This window comes from Halichoerus grypus, chromosome 3, assembly GCF_964656455.1.
Source record: "Halichoerus grypus chromosome 3, mHalGry1.hap1.1, whole genome shotgun sequence".
Taxonomy (NCBI): Eukaryota; Metazoa; Chordata; class Mammalia; order Carnivora; family Phocidae; genus Halichoerus; species Halichoerus grypus.
In genome coordinates, this window is record NC_135714.1 from 193536494 (window position 1) to 193559128 (window position 22635).

Genomic DNA, 22635 nt, shown 5'->3' on the forward strand with positions numbered 1-22635 from the left:
ATCTATCAAATATCAGATTATTAAAACTCATCAAGCCACGATACAAGCATGCAAGACCTGTTTATTTTTGACATTACTGTCTCTTTAGTGTAATCCCTTGGGACTAAAATTTTCTGACTTGCTCCCATGAATCATGATGTTCACGTCTTTAAAGCAGGTTATGGTGACGTTGAACAGAACCTTGGTAGTTTTTGCCAGAATTCTTCATGGATTCTGATTTAATGTCTTCTTCTCAGTGCCAATTTAAAAAGGATTGCAGTAATACCTGAAGACGGCAAAGTATTTTTGTGGTAACAGAGGTGCCTCGGCTTTTAATTACAGAACTAAGAAAAGTTTCCGTCCCGTTTTGGCAAAAAATTTTTTTCTATTACATTTAAATAAGAGGAATGGTCCGTGTGATGTCCTCGAGCAATGGAACACACACCCATCTGGAAAGTGCTACGTTCTTTTCCCGTTACCTGGGAAGCACGTGGTCAGGTGCTCCATCAGCGCCTCTTGGGTGACAGGTTTTCTGGCGGAGTTCATTGCCGAGATGGCCAAGCAAAGGATTTCCCCGAGTGGGATAAACTGAGATTGACTGATGGGAGACATGCTGATTGGTGACACATCACCTGCAGAAAGACAATTTTCAAGTAAGCAGTTCATTCAAAGACCCGGCCTTTCGTCTCACACGCACACCTCCACACACACACACACACACACACGCACACGCGCGCGTCCCTTCCGTGACTCTTCCCTGTTCCCTGTATTAGGAATGGGATCAACTCTGAACGCAGAAGTTTGTTACGGCCACGGCCAATGCCACGCAGGTGGGAAGACGTCCACTGAAGAGTGGACGCTCCAACTGCCTCGACAAATAGAACCGGCCTTGCAAACCTGAGATCTCACTGAAGCAGACTTAACGACTGAAAGGCGTACAACACGAGACTGAAAGATGATCTCTGATTTTATTAACTTGGAGCTGGTTTATGTCATAACTGCCATTCCCATCTCGACAAATGCACTTGTGGAAACTTGAAGATTCATTCATTCCGATGTTGAGCGCTCTTTATGTGTCCCGCATCTGCTGGGGGCTTGGGATTTACTCAGGACAGGGTCATCTCCCCTCCCCTGGAAGCATCTCTGCTCTCAAGGAGTTTCTACGTAAGTGGAGGAGACAGAGTTCACGGTTCACCAGAGAAGGCAGAACAACAGACAGCGAGGGCAGGGAGGGCAGGGTGGGGGTGCAGCAGCACCTGGGCGTGAGGGCGGGGCTTAGACGCAGGAAGTGGGAGGTTTCCCCACGGATGTGCAGCCTGAATCCAGGCCGAAGTAGGAGTGCGCCTGCTGGCTGGAGGTGTGGGGGGTGGTAGGACGTGTAAGCAGATGTTTTCTGGGGAGTAGCAGAGAAAGGGCACAGGTGGGCAGGGACAACCGTGAGGAAAGAGCTGAGTGCCCACGGCCTTCATCCTAGGAGGGATGGTGAGCCACCGAAGGCGTTTCAGGGATGACGAAGTCAGATGTGAATTTCAGCAAGAGGAGGGACTGGAGGGAGCCGCAGAGAGCAGATGGCCATCCACAAGGGACTGTGGCCGCCTGCACAGGTCTGCGACTAAAGGAACCAATGGAGGCAGGGGGTGGGCTGAAGGCCCAGCAGCGAGGGGGGTTGCTGACAAAGGCTCGTGAAGAGTGTCGGCATGCAGGGTGTCTGTCTTCCTTTCTGTGATCTTCATGTCACGGTGTGGCGGTTTGCAAGTTATGTTCCCAGGACTCCTAGAATTCCCTGGAAAGACTTCTGGGGTGGGCGTGGGTGTGGGGGTGGGGGGACCCAGCAGAGGGAGAGGCTGAAAGAGCAGGGAAGTCTGACCCTGACCCCTGGGTGCCACCTGCTTCCTACACGGGGGCTCTATAAGGTTTCGCTTGAGAAAAGGCCCTACAGAAAGAGGGTGAAGTTTTCAACAGAGCAAATATCTGTGAGCTTCGGAGCTTATTTCCCACATGTATTTACATAATCTCTCTCTTTTTGTTTCCTAAGCATGATTTCTCTGTCGTAGTAAACTACCGTGGCTGGCCAGATCCCAGACTCGGGTCAGCCCGTGGCCAGAGCAGCACCCTCCTGGGATGGTGTCAGGGTGCTCTGGGGTGGCCCAGCCTCCTCACTGTCGGGGCACTTAAAACTGTGCCCAGCCACGATCCCTGGTTGGCTGGGAGCCCAGAGGCCCTTGGAGAAAGAACCTGAATGTGTTTTGATGAACTAGATGGGAAAAGGTTTCATGAATGAAACCAGGCCAACAGGGCCTGGGAATGAAAACCACCAGGGGAGGGTTAAGTCTAACAGGCGTGTGGATGAAGCAGCAAGACCCCAGGGTCAAAGGTTGGAGCCCTACATCTCCCACCAAACCAGCTCAGTTCAGTGCTTCCCTCTCTCCTGCCTCACTCTGGGCTCCATTCTCTGCAAGATGGGGGTGAGATGAGCAATTTTCCCAGTCGTCAGAGGGAGGGGGGAGGACCCAAACCCAGAACAAGAGAAGAACAGCAAAAGGCAGGACCTGACCTTACTGAGAACCCACGAACTTTGGGGGCCTATGGGTTAGAAATATCATAAAGAGAGGCCTCTTGCAAACATTTGGTGGGGCAGCAGTGGGTAGAAATGAGAACACGGAATTTTGGTTGTCACTGGGGATCTGAGTTTCATTCGCTGGCTGATAAAGCTCAATTCATATTGGTGACTCAAAAATGACAGAATTATGTGGGCTGGGACCATCTCAGTGGGCAAGTGCGCTAACTGCCTAGCACACTGTGTATCTTATTTAAACCTGTTGTGGCCTCAATTAAAACAAAATCTAATGCTAAAGCCTGTGGTGGTGGTGGTGGTGGTGAGGTACAGTGGGGGTGGGACTTTGGAGCTGTCCCTGTTCAAATCTCTCCTCCCCACCGTGGGCCCCGTAGCTCAGCCGCGGCCATTGGAAAGATCTTCTCTGGAAATCCCTCCCTCTCCCTCCACCTTCTAAGGAGAGGATGGGGACACTGAGGCTAGGTTCTTGAAGTGTTGCCAGGCTAGCCACATGGACCTCAAAGTCACCTGGGATGATTTTAAAAATGAGATGAAAAGGCAGCTAGGGCCAGCGAGCCCCAGGGGAGATCAAAGCAGATTCCAGCACCTTTGGACCCATGTGCCAAATCTCAGAACACCTTCTGAGATTTGCCTACCATGATTAAGGACTTCTCAGAAGCCCAAGGATGCAAAACCACTAAATGTGATTCTTTTTTAAATGCAGGTCTACTTTTGAATTTTGTATAGGTTCCAGGGAACTTACGCTCTCTGTGGAAAAGCAAAGACCGTTAGCAAAACTAACCACTGCAGTTTAGGCCACGCTTGTCCTTACGCTTCCAGCGGAAATTATGTGTTGAGTTGAACTGCCATCTTCTAAGTTAATTTCTTTACATTCATCGCTGCCAACTACAAAAGCCAGCATGCTTCGAGTGTGTCTGAATTGCATTTGTTTTGGAAAAGCTCAGTTTCGTTCTAATAGTAAATATGTACAATAACTTTTAACTCAGGATCTAGAACGGAATGGAATCTGGATGCTCTAAGTGACTCTCTTGTCCTCTCATTTTTATACCGCACTAAGATAAATTATTTCCCACTCTTTTCCGGTCCCCAACCCCATCGGCAATCCTTGTGTATGCTATGCCCGGATGCTCCCTGGATGGGCTCCTCTGCTCCATCTCCAGTGTTACCCCTCCCGCAAAGCACTGCCCTCTCCCCTGGGCCACTGGACTGGCTTGATGACTCAGCTTTTCCTTCTCCACTGAGCAGCCAGGTCTTAGAAAAACAGAAAATTCGCCACCTCCCTGCATAAAGTCCTACGGTGACAGCCCACTGCACCCAGAAAGAGAGCGGAATGCTTCACCAGGCCTGCGGTAGCCCACAGGGTCTGGGTCTGGGCCTGTCCAGCCACCTCTGGGACCAACACCCTACTGCTCCCCACCCCTCCCTCTTCCACATTCACAACTTCCTCTGTTCTTTGAACACGACAAGCTTTTTCTCAACCCAGGGCCTCTGCATTTGTTGAGCTTCTGGGAGGCTCCTTGCACAGACCTTTGCTGGAGTGGCTTCTCCTTTGGGTCTCAGTTTAATCAGGGAGCCCTGTCCTGACTACCTGATCCAATGCTGTCCCCACGTTACAGGGGACACTCTCTCATGTTACCCGAGTATGATATGTGATGTATAGAAAATACGTATTGGTCTTTATCCCCATTCCCTCCTCCTAAAACCTGTGGAGTTTCCTAAGTGATGAGCGAGAGAATCTGTCTTGTGTTATGTCAATAAGGTGCTTTTGGACCTGAAGCAAAGGATGGGGGCTAGAGGCCAGGAGAACTCACCCTGTGATTATAGGGTTGGAACTTGCAGTCCTATTCCCCAACCTCTGGGAAGGTTGAATCAGTCACCAATGGCCAATGATTTAACTGATTATGTTTCTGTAATGAAGCCTCCATGAAACCCCAAAGGATGGAGTTCAGAGAGCTTCCAGGTTGGTGAACACATGGGTATTTGGGGAAGAGCGGCACGCTCAGAGAGAGCATGGAAGCTCTGAATCCCTTCCCTGTACTTCACCCCACGCAGCTTTTCCACGTGGCCATTCTGAGCTGTATCCTTGGATAAGAAACAGGCACTCTAATCAGTAAAAAAGCTCCTCTGAGGGGCGCCTGGGTGGCTCAGTCGCTAAGTGTCTGCCTTCAGCTCAGGTCATGATCCCAGGGTTCTGGGATCGAGCCCCGCATCGGGCTCCCTGCTCTGCAGGGAAGCCTGCTTCTCCCTCTCCCACTCCCCCTGCTTGTGTTCCTGCTCTTGCTATATCTCTCTCTGTCAAATAAATAAACAAAATCTTTTTTAAAAAAAGCTTCTCTGAGTTCTATGAGCTGCTCTAGCAAGTTGAGTCCAAGGAGGGGGTCATGGAAACCTCCCAATTTATAGCCAGTCCATTCAGAAGCACAAGGGACAACCTGGGCTTTCCATTGGCTTGGAAGGGGGGCAGTCTTCTAGGAGTGAGCCAACTCGTAGCTACTTTGTGCCTAAAAAATTTTTTTCTGAGCCGCTGTAACTCATATTGTTCTAAAAAGAAAGGGTAAATAGTTTTATGTCAGCTTTATTTTCTTACAAACTTCGATTTAAGTACAGTCCTCAGGGAACATTTGTCAAATCCAAAATAATTCAGATAAAACCTGTGGGATCTGCTGCTCTCTCCAGGTAGACGGTATCAGAAATCAGCCCAGTTGTAGGCTGGTGCTAGAGAAGTGCTTGGTGGTGTGGAAAAACCACACACACCCCTGACTTGGTACCAGAATCTAAGCAAGCTACTGTCCTCACTCTCTGAATGTGTGTGTGTGTGCGCACGCATGTGTGCGTGTGTGTGTGTGTACTGGTTTACTGTCTGCCTCACCCACCTGACTATAAGCTCTGCAAAAGAAGAACACATGAATGCTATATTCCGACTACATTCCCAGTGCCTAGAATCATGCAGAGGTTACACGAGATACTCAGTAAATGTTTGTTGAATAAAAGAATGAAAGAATGAATGAATGAATGTCCATTTATAACACTGTAATCCTAGGAATTTCCCAAGGTATTTTAAGGATTGTGACTTCCCTCACGTATTTTTGCTAAATAATTGCAAAAGAAACAAACAAAATCACAAGAGACCAAATATACTCAGCCAGGCAATTTCTAAGACCCCTTCTCTTAGTTTCACCAACAATGTGCATCAAAACACAGCAGTTGCCACAGAAAAATAATTATATATTAAGTGAGGATCAGGACATGCATTTAAGATCTATATTAAAGGAATCACAGATATCTCTTAATACAACACAACACATTATTCAAGTTTACCATGATTTTCTATGGATCTTTTATATAAGATCTGCTTAATGAGCCAGCTAGTCACTCTTAAAATACTAGAAAATTCGGGGCATCTGGATGGCTCAGTCAGTTAAGCGTCTGACTCTTGATTTCAGCTCAGGTCATGATCTCGGGGTCGTGAGGGTGAGCCCTGTGTTGGGCTCCATGCTCAGCGAGCAGTCTGCTTGAGATTCTCTCTCTCCCTCTGCTTCTGCCACTCCCCCCACTCACATACTCTCTCTCGGTCTCTCTCTCTCTCTCAAAATAAATAAAATCTTTTAAAAAAATACCAGAAATTTCCTCCAACAACTGGACCACATTTAACGGTCAAAGAAGAAAACAAGGGAATGTAAATACTGCTAAAACATCATTGGGCACCGTAATCTACAGATTATGTATGAACTATGTTGTTTATAAACTATGAATGGTTACTTGTCTGTAATTTATGGGATGGATTTTTCTATTGTCAGAATGAGTTCTGAACACATTCATAAAGACAACTCATAGCTACTTTGCAGGCTAACAAATTTTTTCCTGGACCGCCACAATTCTGTCCTGTTGTTCTAAAAAGAAGGGGGTAAATAGGTTTTATTTCAGCTTTATTTTCTTACAAACATCCATTTAAGTACAGTCCTCAGGGAGCATGTGTCAAATCCAAAATAGTTCAGACAAAACCAAGCACAGTGCCCTGGACAGAGTAAGCATTCCATAAATTTCTGGTAAGTAAATTTAAAATCTGAGAAGACATGACAAGATTCCAGTTGTGCGCACACCTTCTTGATTTTAAGAGCATTTACCATTAAAGTCAAATGCCTCAGTGAATATTGGGACGTTGCTCTTATTTGAGGTACTGGTCAGCTGAGAAGCATGAGGGCAGAGGAAAGCACCCCAGGGCCACGCGGGGAGGAGCGCGGGGAGGAGCGCGGGGAGGAGCGCAGGGAGTCCGACAGGGGCTGGAGAGCGCGCATGCGCACGCGGGCAGGCAGCAGTGCAGCCTGAGGGAGCTGGGCACACCTGGGCACAGCTGGAGCATGCTGCGGGTGGGATGGCGAGAAAAACAGGAGCCAGGTAGATCCTGGGCTGACCGGAGGCCTAGATCGCGTTCTCGATGCTGATAGGGCACCTTTGCGTGTGTTTGTTCAGAGGAATTACGTGACATGTTGGTGGTAGAAAATCATTCTTATGCAACTGTGGGAAACAAACCCCCGCAACGATGACAACCGCCCGGGCAGCTGACAAGGAGGGTCTGGGACGACAGGCAGAAGCCATGCACACGCCGACTTTCTCTAGGCTGTACCGTCTGCCACTACTTATTTCCACCTCAGAAATCTCTTCATCACGAACATACATTTTTACTATTGAAACCACCCCCCCCCTTCCCTTCCAACTTTTGGCCAGTTCCTTTAGTTGGAATTATTTCAAAAAAATTCTGCCTCACATAATTCATCCTTTCAAGAAATACATTTGAAAGCCTGTTATATATTCAATACCTTTAGGCACTCACATTGCAAAATGGGTCCTATCTTGGTTCTACTTGTGTGCCAAAAAAAAAGGTACTGTAATAAAAAAGCTCTGTTCTTTATAAATGCCATTTTTTTTTTCAGTCATTAATTTAGGTTCTCCGTACTCTCCAACCTCTGCATCTGAGGGAGGGCAACACAGCTCCTAAGAAGACATGACTTTCAAGACAATTCACATCCATCTCTTCCCAGATGATATCTGCAGCTTTCCAAAAGATACCTCGCTAGAAAAGCAAACATAAATCTATTTCCTTCCACCTTAAAGTACCCATTTTCATACAACTCTATAAGAAAAGGACAGCCAAGATTTTTCCAGAGAACTACATCATAATAAACTACACCCTTGAAAGGACCCCGAAGCCCATCTCTCATCTTAACCTTCTTTAAATAATCTATTTTTTTTTTCAACCACCAGCATTATGCTTAAATTATCCTGTTTTCCTGTTTATTTTTAAACACTAGTTTCCGCTGTATCAATTTAATCTGTATTCTGGATTAAAGTGACCTTTCACCCTAATGAAGTTTATGAATCAAACCAACCTACTTACCAACGCAGTTCTGAAATTGTACTAATTTATAATCGGGAAATTCCCAACACATAAAGGCATTCAGGAGATATTTTGATAAGTGCCCACCCAGTCTCTCATAACAAAACACAATTACCACTCTGCGTCTGTTTCCTCATCTGTAAAATGAGGGTTTGGAAATGATGTCAAAGATTCCTTCAGGCTCTCAATGATTCTATGATTCCGTATCAATGCAGCAGAATTCTGGCATAAAAGCATAATACAGTACTCATGTGTAGCTCTATTTCCATCTTGCTGGAGAAACTATTTTAATACTCAATCCAATCTGAAAAAAGTAGGCTTTAATTTTAAAAAGAATGGCAACATATATTGGCCATTCATCTCTTCCCTTGTAATAAAGGCTTCATCATTTGCTCTTTCTAACTCGAAGTCTTGCTCAGCTTCACTCCTCAGGACTAAAGTGTGCCTGTTTTTGTTCTCCGTGTTGCCAAAATTAACACTAAAGTTAAAATTATAGATGCCAATAAAATTACCACATGCAGTAGATACTGTGACTCATAAAAATGGTCAAACATGCCTATAAAATGCAGAGTGGGCACAGCAGCAATACAACGTGTTCCCTTCCGTAAACTATTCACAGGACTCCTGACATGCCAAGTTTTATCTGAAACACCCTTGAGCCTGGGGAAATCATAAGCTCTCTGAGGTTAAGTGAACAATGTCTCTGATGCAGCACATCAGACAGACCCTCGGTTTTACAATGTAGTTCAATGTATTAGCCCCAATTTTATGTATAAATGGTGCTTGGTTCTTTTAACAGATGGTCTACTACAATATTTTTTAAGAAGCTGCTCTAGAAGAACACACATTCCCCTCCCATACCCTCTCCAGCAGACAGCAACCCCCTTGCAGGAGGGCAGAGCATACAGCTCCCATTAACTCACATGCTGCGACATTTTAAACAGCTTTCTCTCGAAACCAAATTGCTACCCTTGACTTTCAAATGTTTGTATTTGAAATCTCAAAGGAAACTGGCATTGAAAAAGGCCCCTTTACCAGTTTACTCTACGTTTGGTTTAAATGCCACTGATTTCAGAAATTTAAGGCTGAGCCTTCACTGCAATCGTTGATGGCAGTAAGGATGACATTTTTTTTTTTAAGAAAAGGAATTTTAGAACATTTAGAAATTCTACAACAGCTTTTCTAAAGTTACCTGGTGCTTTATTTCAATACGTGATGGGTCTCTTAAAGAAGGTCTAATTCCTAAGCTATCATAGGAATAAATTGTCTTAATTCAAAAAAGAAATGTAAGTGAGTGGCTCCCATTAGTAATACCAAAGTTAATGGTGTCCATCACCTATGACTTTACTAAGAAACTTCACATGAGAGTAAACAAGAGCAATCATGGTGGCCTATGGTACCCACGCACGCATGTGCGTGCACACAAATGGGTTAAGGTCCATCACATCCCCTGAATCTTCCCGCTTAGCAGTCTAATGCGTAGACATGCAGCTACTAGGTGTAATGATAAATCGATCAGTTCACTGGTTTATCGAAGAAGACCATTACCTTCCTCACTTCACAAGCTTTCATTAGTCATATTAGTTATCGCTCTCGTTCCTGAGATTTGACTACTGATAACAACTCGTCGCAGGAAAAGCAGAGATGGGCAAGACAGAAAGGGTAGAGAATGAGGTGGAGGGGGGTGACCAATGGACAGTGACAGCTGAGAACCTCCTACTAGGGGGCCGCTGTCACCATCACCAGGGATGACCATGACAGCTTTGTAATCATAAGCAGCTAATGCTGCTGGACCATTCTGCTCTTGCAATAGATTTGTAGCTGAAAAGTTAGGATGGAAATATGAGCCATCAGGCCAATTATATGCTTCAGTAATTCAAACCTTTGCTCAGGCTCCACATTATCACCCAAGTGTGGTGTATGTTGGGCACTATGGAATAAATCCTAGCAGTGTGCGATTCACAAGCAGGCACTCAAATGTTTGTTGAATACCTCGATACTGCACATACAGACACAGCGAGGTAAGACCCACCTAACTGCCAGAAGTTTCCATCACTGACTGCCCCTTTGCTCTCTAGATGCTCATCCAGGGCTAAGTTACAGCCATTTACCACCAGGGATAAAACCATGATGACATGCTAGTTCTAGTTGACAACAATTAATAAGACCTCTCAAAGGTCCCGCGATCCTGTGAGGCACCCGGCCAACAGGAGTCCTGTGGAATACAGCGTCGTCCTCCTCTTCGCTAGAAGTGCATCACGCAAGACAGAATCGACATGCCTCTTTTAAGCTACCACGTACTTCTCTTCCATCTCCATCCTGTACCGCAACCCAGCCTAACACCAGAGCCATATGAGATGCTCCAATTTCCACCGACGATATCTCTCAACGACAATTTAATACATCAGTCTGACATCCCCAGGGTCATTCCCTTCCACTGTTTATAAGTTAGAATCGCCACAGCTGTTCTCAGCCTCAGTACTCCCTGCTTCACCCCTTCAGGTAGGCAACCACACTGTGACTGATTTCTCTACAATGCACTTATACCAGAACAAGAAGGCCTAACTAAATACAGTTCAAATGTATATAAATGCTGACAGTTCCCAAATTACGGCAAAATTATACTGAATGACTGTTACCAACTCCCCAACAACTGAACACTCTAGCAACCCTTTCAACGGCCACGGAGGCTATTATGGAAGAACGCGTAAGAGTCTACTGGGATGAAAACTTGCAGAGGCCAGAGGGCACCCACAGAGAACACGCCCAACTACCTGTCCCAACAAGGAACCTTTCTCTCCAAAGTCCGGCATCACAAGACAGGGGTCGACTAACACTGTAGGTTCAGAGCCCAGGTCTGCTCCTCATTAGTTGTAGGATTTGGAGCAAATTATTTAATTTGGGGGGGCGGTCGTGATTTCTCCTTCAGTAAAGGGCACAAAGTAATGTTCCCTTTACAGAGCTGAGGGGATCAAAGGAGGTAGGGATGTTGAATGCTTCCACTGTCCCTGGGACCAAAAAATATCTGACAAATAGTAATAGTATTACAATTGCCTTCCCTGAGCCTATTTAAATTTATTCATTTTACTCTTTCATGGTGTTTGAATTTCTACCAGTAGGAAAATCATTTGGACCTAAAAAGAAACCTTTTTTTTTTTTTAAACAAAACTGAGACATCTGAGAGAAGGCCAAGAGGACAACAGTCTTTGTTACACTGATGTGAATTAGTTTAATCAGACTGCTCACCTCTAGATTTTTAATGTGAGCAGGAGCACTGAGCAAACAGAAGGGTTTGACTGGGAAGCAGAAAAGTTAAGATATATATATATATATAATATAACTTAATATGTCACACCACTCGCTTGACACATATATATATATATGTAAACATATAGTATTTGGCATGTATTGCTGGGCTGGGGGAGAACGGTCTGAAAGCAAATGGGAAGCATGCATTACCCAGGGACTTTGGAGAGGAGAGCACCAGAAGATGGGAAATTGTAGGGGTAGACAGTTACAAGGACACCAAAGAAAGTGGGCCTATTTCAAAAGTTTGGCTGGGCCAATCTCTTACCCGAGAAAGGAAACTCAGCACTTGAGTATGCGCACCCTTAGTACTAAAGACCAGGGACACTAGGAGCTACATAAACTTTGACAGAACCATGATGGTCATCCCTTGTAAGGAACATGTCCTGTGGGACTCAAGACAGTCACTTTCACATAAATATTCAGAATTTAGCATACCCCTTAACTACAGATGGCTTGTCCTATAATATTCTTCCTAATCGAGTAAACCATATCAATGTCCACACGTAAGGGCCTCATCTTCACATTTGTTCTGAACAGTAACAACCCTTTACAAGCAGCATGCAGTGTCATCTGTAATCTTATCTCAAGGTAAGACCAATCATCATTTCTAGAGTCTGAACTCCCAACATCTACCCTACATTAATCTACCCTGGGAAGACTCTTAAAATGAACAAAACAGTTCATTCTTACCCTCTATGACAAATGAATGCTTTTTAAACTGCCACTCTTCATAATCAACTATTTCCTGAGTGGTTTCCATGTGTAGGGAACTACTAGGAGATGTGAATTGTGGAAAAAGGCATAAATCTTGATCCTTGCCTTCAATGAGCTTATGATTTAAGTGGGGAAACATGATATAAATGTGTGAAAATATAAGCAATTCTAACATATTCAAATTACCGTTTACAACATCCTTAGGAAAGATACAAGAAAATACATGAATGACTAGCAAATTAACTCCCACGATAGGAATTTATTAATATATAATTATACCCATCTCTCCATGGAGAGAAATAGTAATTCTCCAACAGCATTAAGAAATGACCTCCTGTTGAGTAATCAGGGAAAGCTTTACGGGAGAGGAAGACTTTGAATGGGGTCTTTAAAGATGAATGGAATTGATGGATGTGGGGACCTTATATAATTACTGTATATTCTCAACATACTATGATGTCACCAAGCATCCTTCAAAACTGACTCGACACTTTGCTTTGAAGACGCAGAGCGCTATCACAAAGAAGAGACATCTTTGACAGTGAAGAGAGGAAGCATGCTTTCTTCCCCTCTGCAAAAGGGTGAGCTAGGGGGATGGATATGAAAGCAAAGAGAAAAGAGATATTCAAGAAGCCGATCCAATATATAGTTTGCATTTTAAAATGTTCTAATTATTATTACAAATGACATAAGGGATTTAGTACTCTCAGAAATATCTTTAATGACAAAGAGTTGCAAAACCTATAAATTTGATGGGATGGTAAAACCATGCTTTTGGATGTGCCAAGTTTCATTCTGGAAACACAGCATGTAATGGACTTTGGAGGACCCCATTTTGCCATCTCACTATTGAAAAAGAGAAAGCTCTTGTGTGAAGAGCCCGTGGATTGTTGTAAAAAAAACAGCTATGTAATAATTTGACTCCTAAAGCAGACTCAGAAGAAGTATGCTTGCTTCCGTCATAGCCAACCTCAATCTGATGTTAGTGTTGGAAACAGTCCCTGAGCATATGAATCAGGAGCGCTTGGATTTTAGTGCACTGCATGTAGGTTAACGGGCCAAATAACACGCCAAATTTCAGGGACTATATTAATTGAGAAGAAAAGATGTCAAATAGTATTTACCGAACGCCTCCATCCGAACAGTGGAAGAGATACTACGGCTGATGGAAATCTGGAGCAGTTCAATTCTTCCCTATTTGCAGATCCTACAGGCTGTCTGACTTTTCAGTTCTGACGTGACTGAGGATGAATCACGCATCTGGTGGGCAGCCTACGGGAGGCGCTTCTGCTGCCTCCAGTGGAGGCTGCACGGGGTCCTAACAGGAAGACCGCCTCTCAAAGGACAGCGCACCCTTATCAGAGCGGGTCTAGACATTTTACCATATTGCTTCGCACACAACAACTCTTGAAAGAAAAGCAGGGGAGACCTACCTGACCCTTTCTGGACTGGCTCCATCCCCCAGGCAGCTTTGATGCTAAAGCCTGGCGCATGCTAGGGGGTTGCATCCAGGCACAAGAAGGAGCCAGTAACAGAAACGGACGTCCTAGAATCTGGAATAAGAAGAAAGAGTAAACCTTCGAGTCATAATAGCCTCAATGAGCATTTCAGATGGGCTACTGAGGGCACGTGGAACACAACAGGAATCTGGTACTTTACCTTCGTAGATCTACTTTTTAAAAATGAGTTCCAGAACTCTCAGCTCTTCTTACCTCGAGATACTGGTTCAAGTTCAGTTCAAAAGCTGGCAAAAAAGCACCTTTAAAAAAGGCTCTGTGAATGTACTTTGCTGGTGAACAATTTTAGGAGAAAAAAATAATCCTCTTTACCATTCTTTCATCCTATTTGCATGGAACAGCTGGGATCTGTCCCATGCCTATCCCATACATCAGAACCACTTGCACTGAGCCAGCATCCCGCTGCAGTGCCTCGGGAATCTGCAATGTCACTCGGCTCCTGCCTTGTTCTCTGCAAAGTGAAGTCATAGGGATGGATCAGCCAACCTGACTTCTCACTACCCTGCCCAGAATCCTTTGTGAACTGAAATGAGTCATCGCTCCAAGAAAAGCTACAGCCTCTGGTTGTCTGTGCAGGTTCCTTTGTCTGTGCAGTGCGGAGACTCCGGGCTGGGATTGTACCCCAGGTCCCCGGGGCTGCGAGGGGTACATCCTCCTCTCTGAAGGGGCCCAGGTCCCCTCCCGTGCATTAAGCGCCAACTCAGATTTTTTTTTTTCATCATTAAAACAGCACAAAGGGCACATACCTCTGGATGCTTGAAGGAAACACACACACACACACACACACACACACATTAAAATGGATCTAGCGTCGTATACTCACCAATCCGTCATTATAAACCTGACCCATTCTCTCTCCCTCTCTCTCTCTCTCTTTTTTTTTAAGGCTGGCTTTTCATGGTGATGAAGGACGAATCTCCCTCCTGTGTGTAACAGGCGGTTCTACTGTACACCGGATCAAAGTTTAGCTGCAGTGAGCTATTTGTCATGAATTCCAGTCGCCGCGCAAGCCCTTGCAAGCCCAGCTCTCCTCGTTCCCCCCGCAGCCGGCAGGCTTGCAGCAAAGGCGGCCCGCAGCTCGCAGCTCGCCGCCCCTGCCGCCGCCGCCGCCGCCGCCCAGAGAGGCGGTGTTGGGAATGAGGTCACTGTGTCAGGAACTCTGCTCGCAGCGTGAGCCTCTCTGCAGCTTGCAACACCCCTGAAACTGCACCGAGCGGTACGATTTTTTAGATCGCCGCTTCCTCTGCTTGTTTGGAAACCAAAAACAAAACCAAAAACAAACCTGTGTCTAAGATCAGTAAAGGCAAAAAAAAAAAAAAAACCCACAAAAAACCCCGATTGCATATTTGTGTGCAAACGTCTGTTTCACGGGACTGTTGGTGCTGCAGCGCGCTCCTCGTTAGCCCTGCACCGACTAACTCGTGTGCACACACACGTGTGCGCGTCGTATTTATAGACACGCATACACACAGAGCCATAGAGAAAATGATTCATCTCTATTTAGAGTACAAGACACCACATATAAACATCTCGAGGGGAAAAGCGGGGTGGGAGTTTGGCAGAGGGGAGAGGAAGAGAGGAGTCTCAGCAATCACGTTGCAACCCCAGAAAAATGGAGTCTGGAGGAAAAGGATCATTAAGGAAGAAGTGAATTCCGCTGTATTAGCAATGATGCGGCCCAAACTGCCCCCAAAGAAATAATACCGAAGCGGGCGCCTCTCACTGTCTGAACTCGGGAACCGAACAGATGCCAAGAAATTATCCAATATGCAGAAACCAAGTAGATTTGGGTGGCAGAGGGCTGTCTTACAGCCAATTCCCCATGTCCTCGTGAATACAGCAACTAGCCTACCTCGAATACCAAGTGGAGGGTGCGGCCAGCGCTGGGAGTCCAGAGATGGAACGAGTCTCTCAGACCATCCCAAGTCACTGAGGTAGAAGGATCCCCAGGCTCAAGTCCCACCACAATCAGATCCTCTCTTAACTTCTGTGATTTAGCCTGTCATCCACCTCTTGCCTCATCCAAGCCTGGGCATCCCCCCCAGCCACTAGGTCAAGGCCCTCCCTCCCCGAGCTGAGTCCTGTGACCCCACACCGTGATTCCCATTCTGCCCTCGGAAAATAAAAAATGTATAAGCCTCTTCTGCCTGACAACTCATGCAGTATCTACAAATAAAAATCCCGTCCCTACATTCCTACTCATTTCTTCTCCCATTGCCTACAGTCTGGGACACTTTGTAAGTAGGCACATTATATGCTCATTTATTGACTGACTGATACACTTGGTCTTAACATTAAATAAAACATCTTCAACGCCTTCAACCATCTGACATTTTCCCAATCCTCTGCCCTCATGGTTTCCCTCCTTTGCTTCTGCTCTTTCACACCAGCTTCCTTCCTAAAATGCTGTACGAATAGCCGAGTACACTTTTGGCTGCGTTCTCCCCTTGGCTCTACACCTCCCAGGGTCCTGGGATCGAGCCCCATGTCGGGCTCCCTGCTCGGTGGGAAGCCTGCTTCTCCCTCTCCCACTCCCCCTGCTTGTGTTCCCTCTCTCGCTGTCTTTGTTTCTCTCGCTGTCAAATAAATAAATAAAATCTTTAAAAATCCTCATCAATAATGCCCTATACATTTCATCAGAAATGGTTTGGTCTTGATTTTCCTTCCTGATGTATGATTTCCCCTCATTTGATATGCCACCTAGATTCTCATCCATGACATAGACTGAGCCTGTGGCCCAGCACCAGGGCCTCCCACTGAGACTGCTCACCTTTACTCAACTCCCTTTGATTTTGGTTGTGTCTTTAGTTATAAATCTACCAAATCCACCTGCTCTGGCTCATTCTTGTAGGGCACAGTCTGATCACTACAAGGTTAGAAAGTATGCCGAATAAACCCCTGCACTTTAAGAATACAATGATGTAACTATATAATAAATGTATTAAAAATTAAGATCTAAATAGAGATACCTTTAGCTCTGGCAAGGTGCCCATATTAGAAACTCACCTAAGCTTTCCAAGGACCCAGTAAAGTAAGTACTGTTATTATCCCCATATTAAAAAGAGATTAACTGGGGCGCCTGAGTAGCTCAGTCAGGTAAGCCTCTGATGTCGGCTCAGGTCATGATCGCAGGGTCCTGGGATCGAGCCCCAGTTTGGGCTCCCCACTCACCTGGGAGACTGCTTGTCCCTCTGCCCCTCCCCTGCCCATGCTCTCTTTCTCTCTCAAATAAATACATAACTAAAATCTTTTAAAAAGAGAGAGAGAGATTAACTGTTTTCCTCAAGTTCCACAGCTGCTAAGTGGCAGAAGCAAGATTTGAACCCAGGGCAAGAGGCCCCAGGGTCTGTGCTGGTTTTTTTTTTTTTTAATGGACCTTATTATTATTTTTTTCTTTCAAAATTTTATTTAAATTCAAGTTAGTTCACATATAGTGTATTATTAGTTTCCAGGGTGAAATTTAGTGATTCATCAGTTGCATATAACACCCAGGGCTCATTCCATCACCCAGTTACCCCATCCCCCCACCCACCTCCCCTCCAGCAGCCCTCAATTTGTTTCCTAGAGTTAAGAGCCCGAGCCTTTAACCAACACATTTACTGCCTCTCAACTATTATAATAAAATTACCACTAGAAACAAAAATTAAAAAAAAAAAAAACACCTATACCTCAATTTTTACATTTAAATTGAAGGCAATTCACTTCATTAGTGCACGAGGCCAGGCCAGTGAGGTTAAGTTCACAGGCGGGGTCCCCTTCAGAGCAGTTGCCTTGCCCAGTTCTGCAACCAGTGGAGGGCTGCCCTCCCACCTCGCCCCGCTGCCAGTTACTCAGTGATGATGCAGAGAAGGGTACGTGATCAGCCACCACCATAACCGTAAGATCATTTTGCGGCCCTACTCATAGCACGGGGAGTTTTACGATGGACAACCATGAGCCTCAACTTGGAAATAAAGGCGAGAAAGGCACTCTGATGTTTTCCATACCAGTCTGATGGGGAGATAAACTCAAGACTCAACTACAGACATTATTAGCAGCCCTCCTCCTCCTCCTGATGTCTCTTGTTCCTTTTAAGAACAGATTCGGTGTTAACAGTAAAGGTTTACAAACATCCCGTAGACTATCGCAGAGGGGCTTTGCTCAGTTGAGAAGGTGTGAGCAGAGGCTGTGTGTGGCACTTGACTGGTTCCTTGGCAAAAGAGGTCACAGTAGCACCACCCCGTGACACAGTCACGCACGGTCCTACAGCATGCTTTGATGACCGGAGGGAGGAGCGCAGTTTGAGAGTAACAGTCTGAAGCCGAGCAACAAGTATCTCAAATCAGTTAAAAATATTTCCTGGACGCTCAGGTACAAAGTCCTATTGTGAGTACAGAGATCCAGACGTGTTTCAACAGTGCACATAACGCATGCTACGTACACTGGTACACACAAACATGGTCTCTACTCTCAAGGAGCTTATAAGACACTTGAGGAGATACGATACTCACACATAAAAAGTGCAAAGAATACAAGACAGTGTCTGTCCAATAGGAGGAACAGGTAACAGGTGCCTCTGAGAATTCTGGAGTAAAACACCTGGCCGAAGCAGTCAGGAGTGGCTCGAAGGCAAAGGCAAATCTGTCCTAAAATCTGGACTGGTGAGAGAGAAGAGAAAGGGCATACCATGTGTTAGAACGTGAGCTCTGTGAAGAGAGGGGTTTTTGCGTGCCTTGTGTTTACAGATGTATTCCTGAGAAGCACCCAGCCAATGGTAGGCATGAAATAAGTATGTGCTGAATGAATGAATGACCTGGAGAGAGCAAGTATGGAGGTGCTGATGCAGGGAGTGGGGAAGCCTGCAGCAGAGGGTTCATACTGGAACACAGAGGAAGAGGAGGCTAAGGGGTGGCCTACAATCAGATTAAGAATGGTCTCTAATAGATTAGAAAATGACCCAGGTTGTATTTACAATGTATTCCACTTGGCATTAGTAAGTCTCCTCCTAAGAAGCATGACCCCTACATGAACCCCTCATTCTCCAAAAACAAGTATTTATAAGTCTATGGCGGCCCATTAGAGGGACGGTATGTTGACAGGATGACCAGATGTTGCCTCCCCCGGGGGCTTCTCTGCACCCCCATCACCACACAGAAGTCTGTGATACCAAGACTCTCTCTGCTTTGCAAGAACGTACCAATGGGAGAGAAAAAAAATCCTAGTCTGCAGCAGTATTCTACTAAACTGACCCTAATTCGATGTAGTTCAAGTCAACATTTCTTAAATACAACATGTAAGACCCTGCTCGTTGCTGAAGTCAGAATAAAGGTGGCAAAGTTACAGCATCTGTCCTCACAGTTTTGTGTCAACCTCTGAGTCCTTCCAGGCAAACAGGGAAAGAGTACCATGAGACCAAAGAAATCTGGCAATTTCTGACCTAAGACAGAGGTGGTCAGGAAGCACGGTGGAAACTGGGCAGTGCTAAAGGAAGGAGGCAGCAGATGAGGTGGGCCCCGAAGATGGGTAAGCAAAGGAGGAGGAAGAAGAAAGCTGGGGATGTCTTTTGAGGCAGCAAAGCAGTGTGCTGAGAGACCACGTGTGTTAGAGAGTACAAGATGTTTTGGAGAAGAGCTGGTGGTTGACCTTGCTGGGCCAGCATGGCAGGATCCATGAAGGAGATGAGTAGAGATAAAGCCAGAGCAGTCAGACTGAGATAAGATTTTGAGGAGCAGGAAACTATAGGAGAAAGGCAATATGGATTCTTACGGGGGAGGGGGGGATGCTATTCATGCTGTACGTTTAGGTTGCTGTTGCAACAGGATACAGGACACATCCAAAGAGAGAAGATAATGACTGACCGACACAAGGGAAGAGCCCATTGTGAGGGACACAACAAGATGCCTGAACAAGGAACAGAGAGAAGTGCAGAGATGTAAGATACTTTTCTGTTTCCCAAAGGGACTGTCCAAAATGTCCGGCATGAGATATTAAGGTACTATCCTCAATGCATTTCTAGAAGCATCATGTACACCTACCATGACTCGCCAAGAATCTATCCAAAAGCCTGTCTGGGCTCGGGTGATAGTCATACATCTGGAGTAGTGCCCAGGGTAGAATATTAGTTCAAATTGAGAAATAAAGGGAAGACGAGAAATCTGCTAAAGAGAAATCCCTGGGCACCAATAAAAGACCAGACTTTCCCAGTTGCACAAACCTTGATTAAAAAAAAAAAGCACAGATTTAAAATTTAATGAAAGTGATTTCAGAAACAGAAAGTTCGAAAGTCTTCAAGGGCTCTACAGGCCAGGGTTTACCGAGGTGAGTGCATTATTGTTACGGTGGCAGAAGCAATTGCAATTACGGTTGGATTCAATGCCGCGCAGCATAGGCAAGCAAACCAAGTATTTAAAGAACAAATACACTTGTGGTATCCCTGCCGGCAGTGGGGAGCACCAACAGGACCACAAAGTGAAGAATAAGGTTATTCTACGTGACTTACTAAAATTCTCCAAAGTCGGGATTTGGAGTGCCTGGGTGGCTCAGTTGGTTAGGTGGCTGCCTTCGGCTCAGGCCATGATCCTAGGGTTCTGGGATCCAGCCCAGCATCCAGGGTCCTGGGATTGAGCCCCGCATCAGGCTCCCTGCTCCGTGGGGAGTCTGCTGCTCCCTCCCCCTCTACCCCTCCCCCTGCTCATGTGCTCGTGCATTCTCTCTCTCTCTCAAATAAATAAAATCTTAAAAAAAAGTCTTTGGATCAGATCAATTCTCATGGGATTAGGAAGACAGAATAATGACATTTTAGAGCTGGACAAGGCATTGAAAGTCATCTGGTGTATTATCCTTTGACTGAAGATTATCTTAGGGTCCAAATGGAGGCGATGACTCACCCAAGGTTACAGAGAGTCAGTACCAAAGCCAGAGCTAGCCCCCAGAGGTCCTGATTCTCAGTGCAGCCCCCCTCCATTATTCCGCAACACCGTGTAAAATTTATTAATAGAATATTAAATTCCAAGGCTTTTCTGGATGCATTTTGGGTAAGATATTATAAATAAAGCAGGCAGATGCCCAATTTTCCATTCTTCACTGTGGTATAAATTATTTTTCTGCCCTCGGTTCTTCTAATCAACATCCAAAGAAGACAAGGAAGGAAAAGATAAAAGTGAAGTCAGAAAAACTGAGAGCCAGGGAGTTTTCAGGTAAAAGACAGATTTTAAATTTGATGTTTTGATATTCAACGTTAAGAAAACTATGGGAAGACATGGGGTATAATTTAATTTAACATCCATTATAATTCCATTATAATTTTATTACGAAAGCATCCGGATTTGTGGACTATTCATTTCCAACCCACTGGGTGAAAACTCACCTAGGTACATCTCACACAGTGGTACTCAGTATTTTCAACTGCAGAGGACAGGGACGGTGTGCCCAAAGAAAGCCCACAGTCTGCCAGGGAGAAAGATTCTGTTCTTCATTCAGGCAAGCTATATATCATACTCTGTATTCTATCACTTTTTGTCTTAATAGTAAAAGTTCTAAAAAAAATGTTTCCACTGAACATCATTCAACATTACTTTCCAAAATCTACACACCAGCTCGGGGAAGCCTGTGCACATTTGTCTTGAGGTTGTATAAACCTGCAGTGTAGGCCCCAGTCCCTGGAGGCAAATATGCCCCCAATTTGAGAAGCAACAAGTACATCTGAAAATACACCAGAAAGTGGTATTTCCCAATTCATTTTCAAAGTTATCATCCGTATTTCTGCAGTTTTAAAGACATACCATTATAGAATCCTAGAGCTCTTTTAGCTGGAATTAGTTAGAGGGTCAAAGAGCTGAGAAACTGAATTACTTTATCACTGGCTTATTTAATTATGGCCAAGTTATTCTCTCCGGGGGCTGCATTCCTCCTCTGTAAGATGGAATCAGAAAAAAAAAAAAAAAGAAAGAAAGAAAGAAAGAAAAAGAGAAAAAAGAACGTTGCAAAGCCTGCCATATTTTTTAAAAGGAGACATATCTATAGAACTAACCTCCGACCTCAAGGTGCTTCCAATTAACTAAAGAATGAAAAGTAAACACACATGAAAAGAAGGTATCACACAACCTCCCCAAGAAAACTATGAATAAGAAGGGGGAAAATTACAGCAAACGAAGTCCAGACGGAGTGTAAAGAAATACGGGCCAAACATTTCGATCACAAAGCTGAACTCGGCATGCCTGGGTTGGGTTCCTACTTCTTACAGGTTCCAACAGAACGCTGTTGGAAGCGGGGGGGCACCAATCCAAACACACGCTTCAGGGGAATTGGGGTCCCTCCAGCGTGCTGTTCTTCTGACACTTCCATAAACCCTGGGCTGACTCTAACGTCCACACTATTCCAACTGACTCGGGTGAGAACAGGTTTTGGACTGTATTTCCGGTACTCAAAACAGTGGTTGGAAACAGTGGTTTCAGCACCTAAAGCAGGCAAAGAGTTATTGACGGAAAAACAAGAACATTACGTGGGCTTGGGTGTCCTCTACGTGGTCATTACCACAGACTTCTACTTATCCACTAAGTTCTTTGGCTGACGTCAGTCCAATCCTCAGTATCATCTCCACATGTCATCTTAAGGAAGTCAAAGTGTACATTTGTATTCACAAATAAAGTGTTTACCAAACCAGGGAAAAAAATCATCGAATTCTGGAGTCAAAAAATATAAGCCAGTCATATTCTCTTTTATCCTAGTGAATGGATAAAAATAATTAGAATTTCTTTGCTGTCTGGGATCTCAGTGATTATACAATCATCTGTATTTGCTCTTTCCAATATGGTAGCTACTAGCCACGTTTGGTTTTTTTTTTGTTAATTTAATTTGAATTAAATAAATTTAAATTTTAGTTCCTCTATTTCAAGTGCTCATTAGCTAACATTGGGCTAGTGTTCATCATAGTGGGCACAGCATCTATAGAACATTTCCATCATCTCTGAAAGTTCTATTGGACAATAATGATCTAGTTAATCAATAAGCAATCACAAGAATATCAGGTACCATTCACTTTTACCATGGAAACCTATAATTTTTAGATGTAATTTTTTAAATTAACATACCAAAATCAAGGACTTTCTTAATGTTCAACATCTATGGGTTTTAACACATATGTAGATTTGTGGAAGTTATCACCACCA

The 22635-nt window shown here is 44.8% G+C and overlaps 1 protein-coding gene across 3 annotated transcripts in view; it reads right to left on the reverse strand.

Annotated features, from left to right (window-relative positions):
• Positions 1-22635, reverse strand: part of STOX2 (storkhead box 2) — a 104718-nt gene that overhangs the window by 20115 nt on the left and 61968 nt on the right. The window contains exons 1-2 of one of the 3 annotated variants that reach the window (XM_036071335.2): positions 14313-14817; positions 459-611 (exon numbers count right to left, since the gene is read on the reverse strand). In XM_036071335.2, coding sequence (XP_035927228.1) covers positions 459-591 — 133 coding nt within the window. In that variant the 5' untranslated portion in view covers positions 592-611; positions 14313-14817. Of the gene's footprint in view, positions 1-458; positions 612-13405; positions 13530-14312; positions 14818-22635 lie in introns of those variants that run through there. The other 2 variants (XM_036071333.2, XM_036071329.2) reach the window with 2 other exon arrangements.